This window comes from Lampetra planeri, chromosome 54, assembly GCF_965212315.1.
Source record: "Lampetra planeri chromosome 54, kcLamPlan1.2.h2, whole genome shotgun sequence".
NCBI classification, from domain to species: domain Eukaryota; kingdom Metazoa; phylum Chordata; class Hyperoartia; order Petromyzontiformes; family Petromyzontidae; genus Lampetra; species Lampetra planeri.
This window is the reverse complement of record NC_136160.1, coordinates 4,987,577-5,004,669: the sequence shown is the minus strand read 5'-3', so window position 1 is coordinate 5,004,669 and position 17,093 is coordinate 4,987,577. Positions and strand designations below refer to the sequence as shown.

General features: G+C 54.3%; 1 protein-coding gene and 1 long non-coding RNA gene across 4 annotated transcripts; both read right to left on the bottom strand.

The window, feature by feature from the left end:
• Positions 1-2,563: 2,563 nt before the first annotated feature.
• LOC144735106 (uncharacterized) lies at positions 2,564-3,110 on the bottom strand. The gene is made up of 2 exons (XR_013588582.1): positions 3,065-3,110; positions 2,564-2,910 (listed from the first exon to the last, which is right to left on the bottom strand). It is a non-coding gene; the product is annotated as an uncharacterized LOC144735106 (long non-coding RNA).
• A 3,397-nt stretch (positions 3,111-6,507) lies between these two features.
• On the bottom strand, positions 6,508-16,893 carry LOC144735105 (NADH dehydrogenase (ubiquinone) complex I, assembly factor 6-like). Of its 3 annotated transcripts, none has more exons than XM_078617518.1 (9): positions 16,627-16,893; positions 12,983-13,082; positions 12,096-12,221; positions 10,541-10,597; positions 9,044-9,146; positions 8,615-8,751; positions 7,769-7,870; positions 7,468-7,524; positions 6,508-7,306 (listed from the first exon to the last, which is right to left on the bottom strand). In XM_078617518.1, the coding sequence occupies exons 1-9, from the start codon at positions 16,866-16,868 to the stop codon at positions 7,178-7,180; spliced, it is 1,053 nt and encodes a 350-aa protein (XP_078473644.1). In that variant the 5' UTR covers positions 16,869-16,893; the 3' UTR covers positions 6,508-7,177. The 3 variants fall into 3 exon arrangements, with proteins under 3 accessions (XP_078473644.1, XP_078473646.1, XP_078473645.1); XM_078617520.1 differs by lacking the exon at positions 16,627-16,893 and adding an exon at positions 15,976-15,983; XM_078617519.1 differs by lacking the exons at positions 12,096-12,221; positions 12,983-13,082; positions 16,627-16,893 and adding an exon at positions 11,985-12,058.
• Between the last annotated feature and the right edge of the window lie 200 nt (positions 16,894-17,093).

Below are 17,093 nucleotides of genomic sequence, written 5' to 3'. Positions count from 1 at the left end.
GAGGAGGTTTGGTAAGCGGGGAGGAGGAAAGGGGGAGGAGGAAGACGGGAGGAGGAGGGGAGGGGGTGGAGGGGAGACGGGGGGGGGGGCTGCGTGACGCCACGGACCCCGCACGGCCAAACAAGGCGCGAGGGGGCGAGGAGTGGATCCCGAAATAGCCCCCCCCCCCCGTGCCGACGGGGGCCGGCGAGGGGGTCTGCGGGCAAGACGGAGGGGGGTGCCGGCGGCATCCAAGGGGCAGGCAGGGTGGGTGGGGTGTGGGTCGTGGTGGCGGTGGTGGGTGAGGTCTTGGGTTATGATTGCATGAGTAGTAGTTGTCGTATTATTTGTTTTAGAATGACCCAGGAAATTCTGGAAGAAGAAGAAAAACAACCAAACTTGAGAGTCTGGTGGCTGCTTTGCAGGAGGGTCCTGCCCCAAGTTGAGTTGTAGTTTGTCGATCTTGCAGCAGGGGGCCACGCTGCTGCTGCTGCTGCGATGCAAGTCGAATGATTTGCAGCTGCAGGGGGGGGGGCATCTTGTTGTTGTTGTTCAGCATTAACGATCAATCTTGGCTTTAAGCTTTCGTGACTGCAGGGATTTATATTATGTGGGTCTTTCGGTAAAGTCACGGAGATAGGTTCAAAGAAAAATTAACAAAAAATTAACCCGTAAAAACAAAGTTTTTCACTATAAATCCTTTATATGCGTGGCATCGGTTTTATTTCAGTTTTTCTTGAGTAAGAGTTTCATTTTTATCACATTGGTATTTTAAATTGAATATGAAAAAAAATTTTCCCTAAAAAGTGGAAAATTTTAGATTTTTTTTGACGAAAATAAATTGTCACGCACAACGAGTCTGTGTGTCAGCTCGATTGGATCACGGGAAGTGGGTTAAAAAACGACCTAAAGATTTGAACGGTCGTAAGCGCGCAAGCAAGCAAGTGAACTTAATATAAAGGATTTAAAAAACTGCGACGTTTCGATCACAACACAAGGGATCGTCATCATTGAACCTATCTACGTGACATTACTCCACTCACTATAAAACAGGGGGAGATCACACAAACTACACTCACTATAAAACAGGGGGAGATCATACAAACTCCACTCACTCAATCTATAGAACAGGGCGATATCATACAAACTCCACTCACTCGCTCACTATAGAACAGGGGGAGATCATACTAACTCCACTCACTCGCTCACTATAGAACAGGGCGAGATCATACAAACTCCACTCGCTCACTATAGAACAGGGCGAGATCATACAAACTCCACTCACTCACTCACTATAGAACAGGGGGAGATCATACACACTCCACTCACTCACCCACTATAGAACAGGGCGAGATCATACAAACTCCACTCACTCACTCACTATAGAACAGGGGGAGATCATACAAACTCCACTCACTCACTCACTATAGAACAGGGCGAGATCATACAAACTCCACTCACTCACCCACTATAGAACAGGGGGAGATCATACACACTCCACTCACTCTATAGAACAGGGCGATATCATACTAATTCCACTCACTCGCTCACTATAGAACAGGGGGAGATCATACAAACTCCACTCACTCACTCACTATAGAACAGGGGGAGATCATACAAACGCCACTCACTTACTCACTATAGAACAGGGCGAGATCATACAAACTCCACTCGCTCACCCACTATAGAACAGGGGGAGATCATACAAACTCAACTCACTCATATAGAACAGGAGATCATACAAACTCCACTCACTCACTATAGAAACAGGGGGAGATCATACAAACTCCACTCACTCACTCACTATAGAACAGGGGGAGATCATACAAACGCCACTCACTTACTCACTATAGAACAGGGCGAGATCATACAAACTCCACTCACTCACTCACTATAGAACAGGGGGAGATCATACAAACGCCACTCACTTACTCACTATAGAACAGGGCGAGATCATACAAACTCCACTCGCTCACCCACTATAGAACAGGGGGAGATCATACAAACTCCACTCACTCACTATAGAACAGGAGATCATACAAACTCCACTCACTCACTATAGAAACAGGGGGAGATCATACAAACTCCACTCACTCACTCTCTCACACTGTAGAACAAAGGGGGGAAGCTTACAAACTCCACACATACAGGAAGGGGAGAAGTGGGGAGAAAGGAATGACCTGACCGAGTGGCTTCCTAATATCGTAAGAGCGTTCCAGACGGCCACAGAAGCGCATCTGAAAGCGCCACGGGGATGATGCAGTGACCACCGCCTTTGTTCGATGGTCAGCCAAAAACCGCTGCTGTTGCAAGGATGAGCGCAGTTTGCGTGATGGATTACCGTATACGCTGCTTGACAAGATCAGCGAGGTATCGTGATTCATTTGTGCAGGGTGACGATGGAGAGAGCGAGAAGAGAGATGGAGCGATGAGAAGTTAAATTGACGCAGGAACGGCGTCTGTTTTCACAGGGGGCGGTCCTGGGGGAGGGGCTCGGAGTGGGAGTGGTTATACGCGGGGCACGTGGTTTACCACGTGGTTTACGGGAGGGTTGAGCTGATGTGGAGAGAGGCATCACACAGTGTACAAACTCGTCACGCTTTTTTTTATTGCCATAAATATAAAGTTATAATTCCATGCCATCACGCTTGTGACCTACATCACTCACGTCCAATATTATTGCTAAATCACTCAATTGGGATCACACAGCAGCAGCAACCATCGCCTCCTGCAAACATTGGGAAACAACCCTCCCTCGAATGTAGCCATGAGACTGGGTGATCCTTTCTCCGTAAACCAAGCGTAATTGACGACTATATTTACCCAAGGATGTCTGTGAAACGCGCGTGACGTCACTCCACATGGAGCACCCTACCCCCTCATTAATAATCATGAGCAGGTGACGTCACTCCACATGGAGCACCCTCCCCCCTTATTAATAATTATGAGCGGGTGACGTCACTCCACATGGAGCACCCCCCCCCTTATTAATAATTATGAGCGGGTGACGTCACTCCACATGGAGCACCCCCCCTTATTAATAATCATGTCGGGTGACGTCACTCCACATGGAGCACCCTCCCACCTCATTAATAATCATGTCGGGTGACGTCACTCCACATGGAGCACCCCCCCTTACTAATAATCATGAGCGGGTGACGTCACTCCACATGGAGCACCCCCCCTCATTAATAATCATGTCGGGTGACGTCACTCCACATGGAGCACCCTCCCACCTCATTAATAATCATGAGCGGGTGACGTCACTCCACATGGAGCACCCCCCCTTACTAATAATTATGAGCGGGTGACGTCACTCCACATGGAGCACCCTCCCCCCTCATTAATAATCATGAGCGGGTGACGTCACTCCACATGGAGCACCCTCCCCCCTCATTAATAATCATGTCGGGTGACGTCACTCCACATGGAGCACCCTCCCACCTCATTAATAATCATGAGCGGGTGACGTCACTCCACATGGAGCACCCCCCCCTTACTAATAATTATGAGCGGGTGACGTCACTCCACATGGAGCACCCTCCCCCCTTATTAATAATTATGAGCGGGTGACGTCACTCCACATGGAGCACCCTCCCCCCTTATTAATAATTATGAGCGGGTGACGTCACTCCACATGGAGCACCCTCCCCCCTTATTAATAATTATGAGCGGGTGAAAATCCCTTGTTCATCATGACGGAGATCACGTGACGGTTCTGCCTTTGTAGTGAGTTGACGCCGAGGGGGGAGGGGCCTCGCCCCCCCATGTGGTGACGTCACCCATTTGGAGGACGTCACCTGTTCATGATTATTAATGAGGGGCCTGTTCCATGTGGAGTGACGACACCCACTCATGATTATTAATCAAGGGTTGGGGTGGGGGGTTCCATTTGGAGGACGTCACCTGTTCATGAATATTAATGAGGGCGGGGGGCTGGTCTATGTGGAGTGACGTCACGAGCGTTAGGGACATTCCTGGGTGATGATCGTAGGGATATCATCGCCGTGTGTGTCTGCACGCTCACAACAATTAGCGTGCGCGCGCGCGTGTGTGTGTTAATGCAGCAACTCGATTCCTTGCGAGAGGTTTCGATTTGGTTGTTTGAACATCTTCACGCAACTCCCGCGTTTCATTGGCAAGTAACTGCTCACGAGTAAAAAAAAAACGAAAACTAAAACTGAAAATCAACGGCGGCTCTGCCATGCGCGTCGGAATCTGTTGGCGTTCGCTGGGTTCGCCTCAAGAGGTCGCAAACGGGTTTTGATTCCTTACCCGTACCCGGCCGCACCAGGGTCGCAAATGGGTACCCGTACCCAGCCGGGTACGGGTAGCCGTTCCCTACCCTACCCGTACCCTACCCGAAAAATGAGTGACAAACGGTGACTCACCAGTGACTCACGGCCTACCCGTACCCGGCCGCACCAGGGTCGCAAATGGGCCGGGTACGGGTAGCCGTTCCCTACCCTACCCGTACCCTACCCGAAAAATGAGTGACAAACGGTGACTCACCAGTGACTCACTGCCTACCCGTACCCGTACCCGGCCGCACCAGGGTCGCAAACGGCTACCAGTACCCGGCCGGGTACGGGTAGCCGGGTATCGGGTAGGGTACGGGTATCGGGTACCCGGTTGCGACCTCTGGTTCGCCTTGGAACCCGACAGTTGTCGCACGACCGATGGGTTCAGAAAAGGTGTTTTGACGTCGTTCTAGGCCACCGTACGGATTGCGAATGTCATCGTGGTTACTTGACGTTGGCAGATTCACACAACGGGATCGTTCACCAGCGATCGAACTCACGTACCCCCCCCCCCCTTGGGACGTGGTCACGTACCCCCAGCGGTACCCCCAGCGGTACCCCCAGCGGTACCCCCCCCCGGCTCAGTGGGCTAATGCCGGGTAAAATAGCGAACAGTTGAGAGTTTTCGTCTTCCGACTCCGACGACAATTCTAAAACGGTCACACAGCGCCCTCTGGTGTGGATACAGACACCCGTCTGGAACGCCTCTTCCATCCGATATTAGGAAGCCACTGGAGCCAAACTTTGAAATCATCTAGATTCACAATTGGAACCTCATTTGCCAGTAAAAGATATGATAATTGTTTTTTTCCCCTTCTATCTGGCAACAAAACTGACACCTTTTTTACAAGGAGTCATGTTTGCATAGACCACAATACCTGCAGTCGTAATGCAAACAAAAACATAACTCTGATAATATATGCACTGTCCTTGAAGTTGATTGGTCCACACCCGAGACAGCTTTCCTTAGGCACACGCCTTTTGGCGTCATCTGGTCCAACCCATGTGAGACTAGGCTCTAGGAAAGCTGTCTCGGGTGTGGACCAATCAACTTCAAGGACAGTGCATACATTATCAGAGTTATGTGTTTTGTTTGCATTATGACCGCAGGTATTGTGGTCTATGCAAACATGACTCCTTGTAAAAAAAAGGTGTCAGTTTTGTTGCCAGAAAGAAGGGTAAAAAAACAATTATCATCTAGATTGACAACGCAATTCTTTAGAACTGCTTTTTGTGTCTAGTTTGTTGTCCTTCCCCCCGCACCTCCGATGAACGCGGCTGGCTACGTACGGTGCGAAAGAAGTTCAACGTAGTACGTGCAGTGGGGGGGGGGGGGTGGGTGGCGCTGTGGTCAGCGCACCGCGCTATCACACCGGCTGGTCCGACCCCCAACTTGGATTCCCTCCACGCGCGGCTATCGAAGGTGGCGAGTGCTGTCCGAAGCGGCGTGAAACATTGTGTGCCTGGCCGCAGTGGCACGTGGCTGTCCGTGGTGTTGTGGAGGGAGTGCCAGACTTCTGGCTAAGCCGTGGTGTGGCAGGCTGCGGTGTGATGCGTGTTTAGTTTGTCCTTCCCGCGCACCTCCGATTGGCACGGCTGGCTACGTACGGAGCGAAGTAAGTGCAACGTACGTGCAGTATTGCATTGTGCATCTGCGGCCAAACTATAGAGCGTGCAGTAACGCTGCTGCGGCCTGCGCGCTCCTTCAACAGTGGAGTAGGGACACGAACTCTCTCTCTGTCTCTCTGCTGAAGCCCTCTCGTCGTGGCCGCCAGCACCAGCAGCAGGAGGAGACCTCCACATCGGGGCATCGAGCTTCCTGGTGTCCGGCCTACGACGGATCCACGCAGTTTTTTACAAACGTCTCTACACGATGACGCCACCGCCGCTGCTGGGGAACGCTTTACGACGACGACGACGTAGGAGAAATTTCGATTTAAAGCTTTCGTGACTGCAGGGATTCATCTTCTTGGTTCTTTCGGTAAAGTCACGTAGAAGGGAAATAATAAAATAAAACATAATAAAATAATTCTCACGACGTTTCGGCCACAACGCAAGCAGCCGTCCGCAGGTGAAGAACAGGGCTGTCGGAAAGACAGCGTCTGAATGAACACCACCAAGCTTGGCTGCGTATATGGTGTTCATTCAGACGCTGTCTTTCCGACAGACCTGTTCTGCACCTGAGGACGGCTGCTTGCGTTGTGGCCGAAACGTCGTGAGAATTGTATTTTATTATGTTTTATTTTTATTATTTTATTATTTCCCTTCTACGTGACTTTACCGAAAGAACCAAGAAGATGTAGGAGAACTCGATGTACGGCGGGCAGCTTCCGGCACGGCCCCCAAAACGCATTTAGTCGCTCTGGTTTTCCCACGTGTTCGTTCGTTTGTTCCCGGTGTAATTCGCGTGGGATGATTTTTTTTTTTGTTCACGTACCTATTGAACCAGGTTAAAATACGGCCGATAAATGGGGAAGAAAAAACCCCATCGGCAAGCGATGCCTCTCTACCGTTTCTACCGTCTGTGGGGGAAGCAGCGCTTCCGTTTTGCGATGGGGGGGGGGGGGTAGGGGGGTGTTTCCAGGAACGCGTTGTGTCACCGTAAAGCGTGGGCGGGCCGCCCGTGTTTACACAGCGGAATATGAATGGTGTGGCCGGTTGCGATGTGGCCGGATTGTGGTGTGGTGTGGGTGTGATATATATTTTTAGCACGCTGTGGCTGTCTGCGATGTCGTTGTTGCGTGTTATCGCGGGCTGCGGACGGCGGTTGTAACGATGCAGTAAGTCTGGTGAGGGTGTGGCCGACTGCGGCGGCGGCGGTGGTGGTGGTGCTGTTGTAGCCGGCCACGGCGTGGGCTCCGCGCGGCGTGGGCCGACTGAGCGCGCGCGTGTCCCCTTCAGTATCTGCGTCTCCACGACCGCAGGTACAGGCGGAGCGGCAGGAGCGTGTTCCTCCGCTGGAGGCTCGGGTGAAACACGTCAAAGTCCACCTTCTGGATCCTCACGAGGAAGTCCTCCACGGCGACCTTCGACCCACGGGGGCACGGGACGAGAGAATTAAGATCCCCTACCCCACCCCCAGGGTAGCTCGCTTGCACAGGCCGGCGTTAGTGGCGGAACGACTCGCCGTGGGGGAACGGGGAATGACTCACAGTGGGGGAATGACTTACAGTGGGGAATGACTCACCGTGGGGAGGAAGGCGATGGTGGCGGCTTTTGGGACGTTCCGGCTGAACGACCGCGCCTGGGAGGGACAACAACAACAACGACGATGACAACAACAACGCTCACAAAGTCCACGCTCGCGATGAGGAGAAAGAGATGCTGCCCCACTTGCTACCCGTTGGGCTAGGGGTGGCGAGGGGGGGGGGGTGGCCGGGCTGGGGGGGGGCGAGTCATGGAGTGGGGGGGGGAGCGTTGCCTGGGGGATGGGGGGTAGGTGGGGGTTACGGGGGGGGTGGGTCGGGGGAAGGTGGGGGGCAGCTCACGTGTTCCAGGTGAGCGTGGGCCTGGCTGGCGAGGTCGTACACGAGGTCCCGCACGGCTCTGTCACGGTTCCCCCGTAGCAGCTGCTCCTGGGAGACGCCGTGCTGCGCCGAGACACGCGCCACAGCACGGAGAGCCGTTGGAGGCGAGCGCCGTGGGGTGGGAGGAAACCGCGGAGGAGGCACGGGAAAAAAACAAAAACGACGCCTCTCGGGAAGCGCTCTTGTCGTGGCCGGCGGCGGTATCGCCGCATCGGGCTTCTGGTCGGCCGTCGAAACAAAGGAGGTGGTGGTCGCCGCGTCATCGCGCGGCGCTTTCAGATGCGCTCCTGCGGCCGTCTGGAACGCTCTTCCGTTATTAGGAAGCCACTTGGATAGTTTTTTTGTCTTGAGTTTGTTGTGCTTCCCCCGCACCTCTGATGAGCACGGTTTGGCTACGTACGGTGCGTCATTATCGTCATAATTCTCATCGTCGTCGTCATCGTCGTCGTCGTCGTCGTCATCATCGTCGTCGTCATCATTCTCATCATCAGCGTCATCATCATCGTCATCGCAGCGCTGTCTCCTGTGAGCGGGTTCGGTCGAGTGCCATCCACCATATTCGGGGGAGGTAAAAGCCAGGGGACCCCTCTGCTGCCGGGTCGGCGATGACACGTCGGTTCTTGAAGTCATAATCATCATCGTCATCACCATCATCATCGTCATCACCATCATCATCGTCATCACCGTCAGTGGATCAGATCAGAGGAGAGCGGAGAGAGGGACAGGACGGAGGACGAGGAGCCACGAGGAGCGACAAGGAAGAGAAGGAGCGAGGAGGAGGAGCGAGGAGGAGGTGACCATCCTCACCAGGAGGCACAGGTCGAGTGGCAGGAAGACGCGGCGGCGGCGCGCGGCGAGGGGCGCCACGGCCCGCAGGCACGTGGCCACGCCCTGGGCCTTGCCGATGTGGCTCGCCGCGTGGTCCGCGTGGATGTCGCGCACCCCTGCCGGGGGAGGGGGGGATGTGGGGGAGTGGGGGGTTTGAATCGGAATCGTAAAAAAAAAAAATCGCAGAATCCGCGCTCGCGACGATCAGGAAACGACGTGGCCGTCGCGAAGTGAAGCGGCGCTCGGAAGAAAATCACAAGACCACAAAACCACGCAGCGATTGATTGCCAATTTACTTGCGGACGCGAATGACGACTCCAGTTCACGTATATCGTACACTCACGAGACGTGCGTGTCTGCTTGTGTGTGTGCGTGCTTGCGTGCGTGCTTGTGTGCGTGCGTGCGTACCCAGAGCCTCCAGGGTGAGGTAGAGGAGCGACGACTGGGTGTTCTCCGCGTACGTCTCCAGCTCGCCGACGCTGCCGTACGCGCGGTCGCTCAGGTTCCTCTCCTGCACGGCGAGCGACAGCGGCGATCGGTCACCGGTCGAAATCGCTCGCGACTCCCGGGGAGAAGGTGGGCTACTGTTTGTAGACGTTCTCAGTTGATCTTCTTGGTTCTTTCGGTAAGTCACGTAGAAGGGAAATAATAAAATAAAACATAATAGAACAGAGCTGTCTTCCCGACAGACCTGTTCTTCACCTGAGGACGGCTGCTTGCGTTGTGGCCGAAACGTCGTGAGAATTATTCTATTATGTTTTATTTTTATTATTTTATTATTTCCCTTCTACGTGACTTTACCGAAAGAACCAAGAAGATGAATCCCTGCAGTCACGAAAGCTTTAAATCGAAAGTTCTCAGTTGAGTTTCATTGTCGTGTCTATTATTATGATTATGATGCAAGCGGCGAGGAAAAGCGGAGCACCCGGAGAAAACCCCACGCCTCGCACGAAGAGCGGGGGGAGGGGGGGGCAACGCTGTATCCCCGTACGGACGGAAACAGACGGCGATTAGTCCACTGTTGCTGCGATCCAGGGGTACGGCTCCTCCCCCACCCAGGGGGAGGGAGTTTCACAACCCATCTGTGCGGCAATCCACCAACCCTCGCCGCCTCCACGGTGCTGGGTCACAGGCAGCCACGTGGAGCAGCGTGGCCACCTCCGCCCGGCGGCACGTTTAACAAAATATATCCGACTATCACGATGGTGAAAAATTTAAGCCCGTTACCCCGTGACGCAACTCGACGGGAAGGGGAGTAGAGTCTCACCATTCTGGCGAATTGCCCGATGATGCTGGATGCAATTACCAGCGAAACGTCACAGTACTCAAAAATTGTAAATGTTGTGGTTTCACTCTTCAACACACCGGTGGGCTAAAGCAGTGAACTATTTTGTTTTTTGTCAACGTGACACTTTTTTTGCTGATTGGCCGTGTCGGGTGGTGGAGGGTTACGACACATTTATAAATAACGCGACCTAACCCATAAACGTTGATTATGGATGTAATGTACGCATGCTGAACTTCTTTCGCACCGTACGTAGCCAACCGTGCGAATCGCAAGTGCGGGGGGCAGGAGAAGAAACTAAACAACAACAAGAATCAGTTCTGAAGGAATTAGTTTTCAATCTTGATTTGAGTGCACAGACCCCAGTGGCGGGAAATACCCGGCGTTGCCCGGGGGAAAAATCTATTTGAAAATGTTTTTAAAACTTAAAAACAAAACATATACAAATGAAAAGAAAACTTCTATCATTACCTAACAACAACGAGTTCACGTCACGGCTCGGAACAGATGACGTACAAAGGACGAGACTGGTGACGGAAGAGCAGGCAAAGGAGGGGAAAGCGCCCGAGAGGGGGTCACCGTCACGGAGATGGAGCGCGTTTCCGGATCGCCCTTCGTACCCGCTCGTCGACGATGCGGAGGAGCCACCGTTTCGTCAGCTTGTGCTTCTTGACGGCCTGCAACACACAAAGGTCGGGCCGTTAACGGGCCGTTGGGTCAAGTGCTGCTATCGAGTGCCACCACCTACGAAGGCCGGCACGGCACACGAGGGGGCGGGTGGCCAGCACCGCGACCGGGCCGCCTTTGTCTCCCTCGTGGCGACGTTTACGACGCGCCGCACCAGGCACTCATTTGTGGCCGAGTCGACCTAGGGAAGGACCCGGGACCGGTTCAAAATAATCACCACTGCCCTTGGTTGTGAGCGGGAAGCGCGGCCGGGTATCGGCTGGGTTCGTAGCGCAGCGCGCTAACCGTTGTGCCACCGCTCCCCATAATGTCAACTTGGGATTGTGCGGCCGCTCTGTAGCCGCTCGTTAGCCGCTCGCTAGCGAGCCGCAACCCTGCAACTTGCAGACGTCTCCCAATGGGAAGGGGTTAATGAGTGCTCAACACGTGGCAACAAACCAGAGCACCCGGAGGGAAAACAAAGCACACTCGTGAGGGAGCAACACTCTATCCCCCACACAGACGGAATGTGTAGTCCACATTTGCTGCGCTGACTTCCCGCAGCGAGCCTGTGTCTGACAGCTCCTTGACGTCCCACTGGGAGGTGGAACAGATGGAGATTAGTCGACACTTTGGCTGCACCGCCTTCTCCTGGTGAGCCAGGGCATGGCACCTCCTCGACACTCGCTTCTGCGATCCACCAACCCTCCCTGCTGCTGCTGCTGCTGCCTCCACGCGACTGGGTTACAGTCGGCTACGTGCAGCAGCAGCAGCAGCGTAACCGTCACCACCGCCGCCGTCAGGAATTCTCAACCGTGGCGGTCAAACCGCCGGTGTTTTTATATCGCGGCACTTTGGCGCGGTTAATATCACAGCGTGCGTTGCCCGTAGGAGATATCGCTACCGCAACAACGACCGTCACCACGCGCGTCCGTTTACGCGGCGGACGTGACGCGTCCCACGTGACCTCACTCGATAAACGAGAGCGCCGGCTCGATCGGCGCGCGTGCCGATCGCACGGACGGATGGCACCGCGAGCCGCTCGGTTTGGGATTTTTCCTCCCAGCAACGTCGGCGCGCCGCTGCCCACTAGCGCGGAACGAGCACGGAATGACTACGGAACTACCGCGGATTTACCGAGGAACTACCACGGAACGACTGCAGAACAACCATGGAACTACTGTGGAAATTCCGCGGAACAACCGTGGAGCGATTGTGGAACTACAGCGGAATGACCGTGGAACTACAGCGGAATGACCGTGGAACTACCACGGAACTGCCATGGAACTTCCAGGGAATGACCGCGGAACTACAGCAGGCAGCGCCCGCCTGGTACTGGGCCGCCTTCACCGCTCGCCCGCGCCAACCCGGCACCCCAAGTCACCCCCTCTCTCTTACGTGATTCTGCATCGCGGTTCATCGTTCACGTCGCCCGTGCGCCCGCATGGATTTTTTCTTCCTCCCCCGCCACCCCTCCCCCCCCCCACGTTCTTTTCCCGCGCTCCGCACCTTCTGCAACTCCACGGCGATCGGCTGCGCCGGCGGAGGCCCCGCCGAGTAGATTTCCTCCACCGCGTCGCGCCAGAACTGCACGCGCATCCTCCCCAGCGCCGTGTCGGTGACCGCTTCCCTGATCTGCTCGGAGAGGAGGGGGGGGGGGGGGCGGTGGGCCGGGGAAGGGTGGGGGTGGAGGAGCAAGCAGCTCAAGCCGAGCACCTCCGGGTGGGTACAGGTGCGGTAGTGCAGTTGGGTGCGGGTGCAGTAGTTGCGGTAGTGTGGGTAGTTACAGGTGTGGTAGTGCAGGTGGGTACAGGTGCAGTAGTTGCGGTAGTGTGGGTAGGTACAGATGTGGTAGTGCGGTAGTGTGGGTAGGTACAGGAGCGGTAGTGCGGTAGTGTGGGTAGGTACAGATGTGTTAGTGCGGTAGTGTGGGTAGGTACAGGAGCGGTAGTGCAGGTGGGTACAGGTGCAGTAGTTGCGGTAGTGTGGGTAGGTACAGGTGAGGTAGTGCAGGTGGGTACAGGTGCAGTAGCGCAGTAGTGCGGGTGGGTACGGGTGCGGTAGTGGGGAACGGTGGCGTAGCGGTTAGCGCACTGCACTACGAAACTGGCGACCCGCGCTCCATTCCCGCTCGCGGTCGACACCAGTGACGATTATCTGAACTGGTCCTGGGCCTCCCCTAGGTCGACTCAGCCTCAAATGAGTAACCGGTGTGTAAACATCACCACTGGGGAGACTGCATGGGGAAAGCCGGCGTGGTGCTGGTCACCCGCCCCCTCGTGTGCCCTGCCGGCCTTCATAGGTGCTACTCGCTCACAGCGCTTGCCCCAACAGTCTGTAAAGGCTGTGGTAGCGCGTGTGGGTACGGGTGCGGTAGTGCGAGTGGGTCTACTGGCCTGCGCCAGCTCCACGTTGAACGCTCTGAGCGCGATGACTGCGGGGCGTGCGTGGGACGGCACGAGCAGCGAGCAGAGGAACCCCTCGTAGTCACGCTGCCTGCAACATCGCACGCACATCGTCATCGTCGTCATCGTTGATGTCACACACACATTGTCATCGAGGTCACGCGCAGATCACCATCGATGTCACACAGCAACATCAAGGTCACACATCACCGCCATCCTCGAGGTCACATCACCATCATCAATATCATTACTGTCACGACAGCCGCCGTTCGCCACCAAGTGACGGTGACGTGACCACGGCGCTTGTGCCAGGCTAGGTGCACCTTGAGGCCACGTGAAGTGCCGAAGGCTCTCTGCTGACGTTGTCTGCCGGCCGAGTCGCCCTTTACTCGGGAAATACACTCCTGAACTTGAGGTCACGGGACAGGCCCAGGTGCCATGGGTTGACTGCTGTGGCAGGCTAGGTACAGGTCACGGGACAGACCCAGGTGCCATGGGATGACTGCTGTGGCAGGCTAGGTACAGGAGGTCACGGGACAGACCCAGGTGCCATGGGATGACTGACAGATGCACCACCTGTGCCCCCCATATCCGCCTGGAGCCCCGCTCGTTGTTGCGAGCGTCGCTCCCTCTGCCCTCCGCTGTCGCTGGAAATCTGTGAGGCTACCGGGCATCTGTGAAAAAAAGCTTCAGAGCTCATCGGATTCCTCCGGTGTAAATATTCTCGATTCTGTTGCTTGAAGGCGACTTGCCTCCCACTGCCGAGCAGCGTCCTTCACGAGCCTCCCCCCCCCCCCCCCCCGAGGTGACGGCGTCAACATTATCGACGTCATTGAAGTCACACGCACAGTGATCATGATCAGTGATCACTGATTAGTGATCATGATCACTGTCGATGTCACGCGCGTGCATCGTTCTGGTTCTCCTTGTTTGCCCAGAAGAGCCTCACCGAGTCTCGAGACGTGTCGTGCCGAACTTTCGCAGTAGGGGGCGATGTTGCTACCGTGTGTGCAACAGAAGGGCCTGGTATTCTTAGTTTTTTCGGTAAAGTCACGTAGGTAAAACATTAAAATTAATGAAAGTAAAATAAAATAAAAATCACGACTTTCATTAATTTTAATGTTTTACCTACGTGACTTTACCGAAAAAACCTAAGAACATGAATCCTTGCAGTCACGAAAGCTTCAAATCTAGAAAGAAGGGCCTGGGTTCGATCCCGATCCCGACCCCGACGCTGTATGTCTACTTGGGAAGTTTGCGATGTGTGTGTCTCTCTCTCTCTCCCCGTGGTCGCGTGGATTTTTTTCTCCGGGTCCTCCGGATTTTTCCCCTCCACATTCAAAATCGACGTCCGCGCGCGTTCAGAGTGTTTGGCTGCTATAAATTTCCACACGACGATGAGCCACTTCCGTTGGGCTATCATTCATTTGTGATGGGCCAGGTCGCTCAAGTGGGGCCTTACCTGGGAGAACAACAACAATTGTATAGTTTAGTAATCCCAATTGAGTAATTAGCAGGGAAGTTTTGAACGTTTGGATATTTCGGCCCATGCCACAGTTACATTTGTGAGCTTCTAAGCGATGGGAGGAAATTTCGATTTAAAGCTTTCGTGACTGCAGGGATTCATCTTCTTGGTTCTTTCGGTAAAGTCACGTAGAAGGGAAGTAATACAATTAAAAATGTTTTATATTGTTTTATTTTTATTTTATTACTTCCCTTCTACGTGACTTTACCGAAAGAACCAAGAAGATGGGAGGAAACTTGAGAACTCCGTAGGGAACGCGTGCAGACCAGGGAGGAGAGAACACAAACTCCACACAGATGAAGGCAGCCGAGTGAGGAATCGAACCCAGGTCCTTCGTTCCTGCGAAGTTTCACCGCCACGGCGCCATCAGCACAATCCACGCCACGCACGGACAACATCAGGAACGACGAAACAAATGAACGACCACTTTTAATTCGTTCGCAGAATGAATCGGTAATGAATGACTGCACGCACCAGTGTGCACCAATGACAGGAACTACCAAGTTAACGACCTCGTAATTCACTCATTCAATGAATGAGTCTCCCATTCGGTGGAATGAATCACTCCACGCACCAGTGCCTTGGAATAACGAAGTGGATGAACGACTCGATTCATTCGCAAAACGAACTGCCCGTGTCATTCTCTCTGCATATTGCAAAGTGCCCCAGGGAACAGACATGTCCGAATAAATGAACCTCACAACTCATTCGCGGGATGAATCGCTCTTCCTCCACGCACCACGGTGCCCAGGCACATGAATGAATCAATGAATTAGTCTCTGAAGCGGGGAATGAATATCAGCAACGCAGTGCCCAGGAATGAATTAACCAATGAGTCAATCAGATAATTAATCTCTCTCTGCACCGCACAGCGCCCAGGCACATTAATGGATTAGTCAGTCAAGAAATTAAGTCTCTCTGCATGCACCGCGAGCAGGCACAGGAATGAATGAATAAACGAATGAGTCAAAAGGGGCATTAATCTCTGTACACACCGCAGTGCCCAGACACAATGAATGAATCAACGAATGAGTCGAACAAGGCAATGCATGAACGAATCTCTGAACGCACCGCACAGTGCCCAGGCATAGGTGTGAATGAATCAATGAATGAATCGATCAAGGTAATGAATGAACGATTCTCCGAATGCACGGAAGAGTGCCCAGACACAGGAATGAATCAACAAATGAGTGGTTAAAGGCAACGAATGAACGAATCCCAAGGAACGCACCACACTGCCCAGACACATGAATAAATCAATAGATGAGCCAGTCAGGGAACGAATCTCTGCACACGCCGCAGTGTCCAGGTACAAACATGAATGACTCAACGAATGAGTCGCTCAAGGCAACGAATTAACGAATCTATGTGCGCACTGCAGAGTGTCCAGGCACAGGAATGAATGATGCAAAGAATGAGTCGCTCAAGGCAACGAATGAACGAATCTCTGTGTAGGCACCGCACACTGCCCAGTCATAGGAATGAATGAATCAACGAATGAGTTACTCAAGGCAATGAATTAACGAATCTATGTGCGCACTGCAGAGTGTCCAGGCACAGGAATGAATGATTCAACGAATGAGTCGCTCAAGGCAACGAATCTCTGTGTACGCACCGCACACTGCCCAGGCACAGGAATGAATGAATCAACGAATGATTCGCTCAAGGCAATGAATGAACGAATCTATGTGCGCACTGCAGAGTGTCCAGGCACAGGAATGACTGAATCAACGAATGAGTCGCTCAAGGCAACGAATGAACGAATCTCAATGAACGCACCACACACTGCCCAGGCACAGGAATGAATGAATCAACGAATGAGTTACTCAAGGCAATGAATTAACGAATCTATGTGCGCACTGCAGAGTGCCCAGTCACAAGGAATGACTGAATCAACGAATGAGTCGCTCAAGGCAACGAATGAACGAATCTCTGTGTACGCACCGCACACTGCCCAGTCACAGGAATGAATGATTCAACGAATGAGTCGCTCAAGGCAACGAATGAACGAATCTCTGTGTACGCACCGCACACTGCCCAGTCACAGGAATGAATGATTCAACGAATGAGTCGCTCAAGGCAACGAATGAACGAATCTCTGTGTACGCACCGCACACTGCCCAGACACATCGCCTCGCTCCCAGCGCTCCCGCGCGCGGCAGCAGAGCACAGGGGAGCCGCCCCGTCGACCCAGGCTCCCGCGGGGGGCCCCCGGAGCCCCAGCGTAGCGGGCCCCCCCGGGGAGGACCCCTGGGCGCGGGGGGCCCCCAGGGGGGGCCTCAGCCGGGGGGGTCCCGCGCGGCGGCACCACGACCAAACCACGCCGCCGCCGAGACGCATGGGGGCGGCCATTGCGGGTAACCTCTGACCCCGCTCCCCCTGGCGCGTCACTGCCGCGCGTGACGTCGTCACGTGGTGGGAGGGGCTGTTGGTGATGGGGGGGATGGGGGGGGGGCTGATGGAAGTGATGGGGGGAAGTTCATGGGGGGGGTGGGGGTGGAGGTGATGGGGGGGGGCTGATGGGAGTGATGGGGGTGATGGGGGGGGGGTGGGGGGGGGCTGATGGGAGTGATGGGA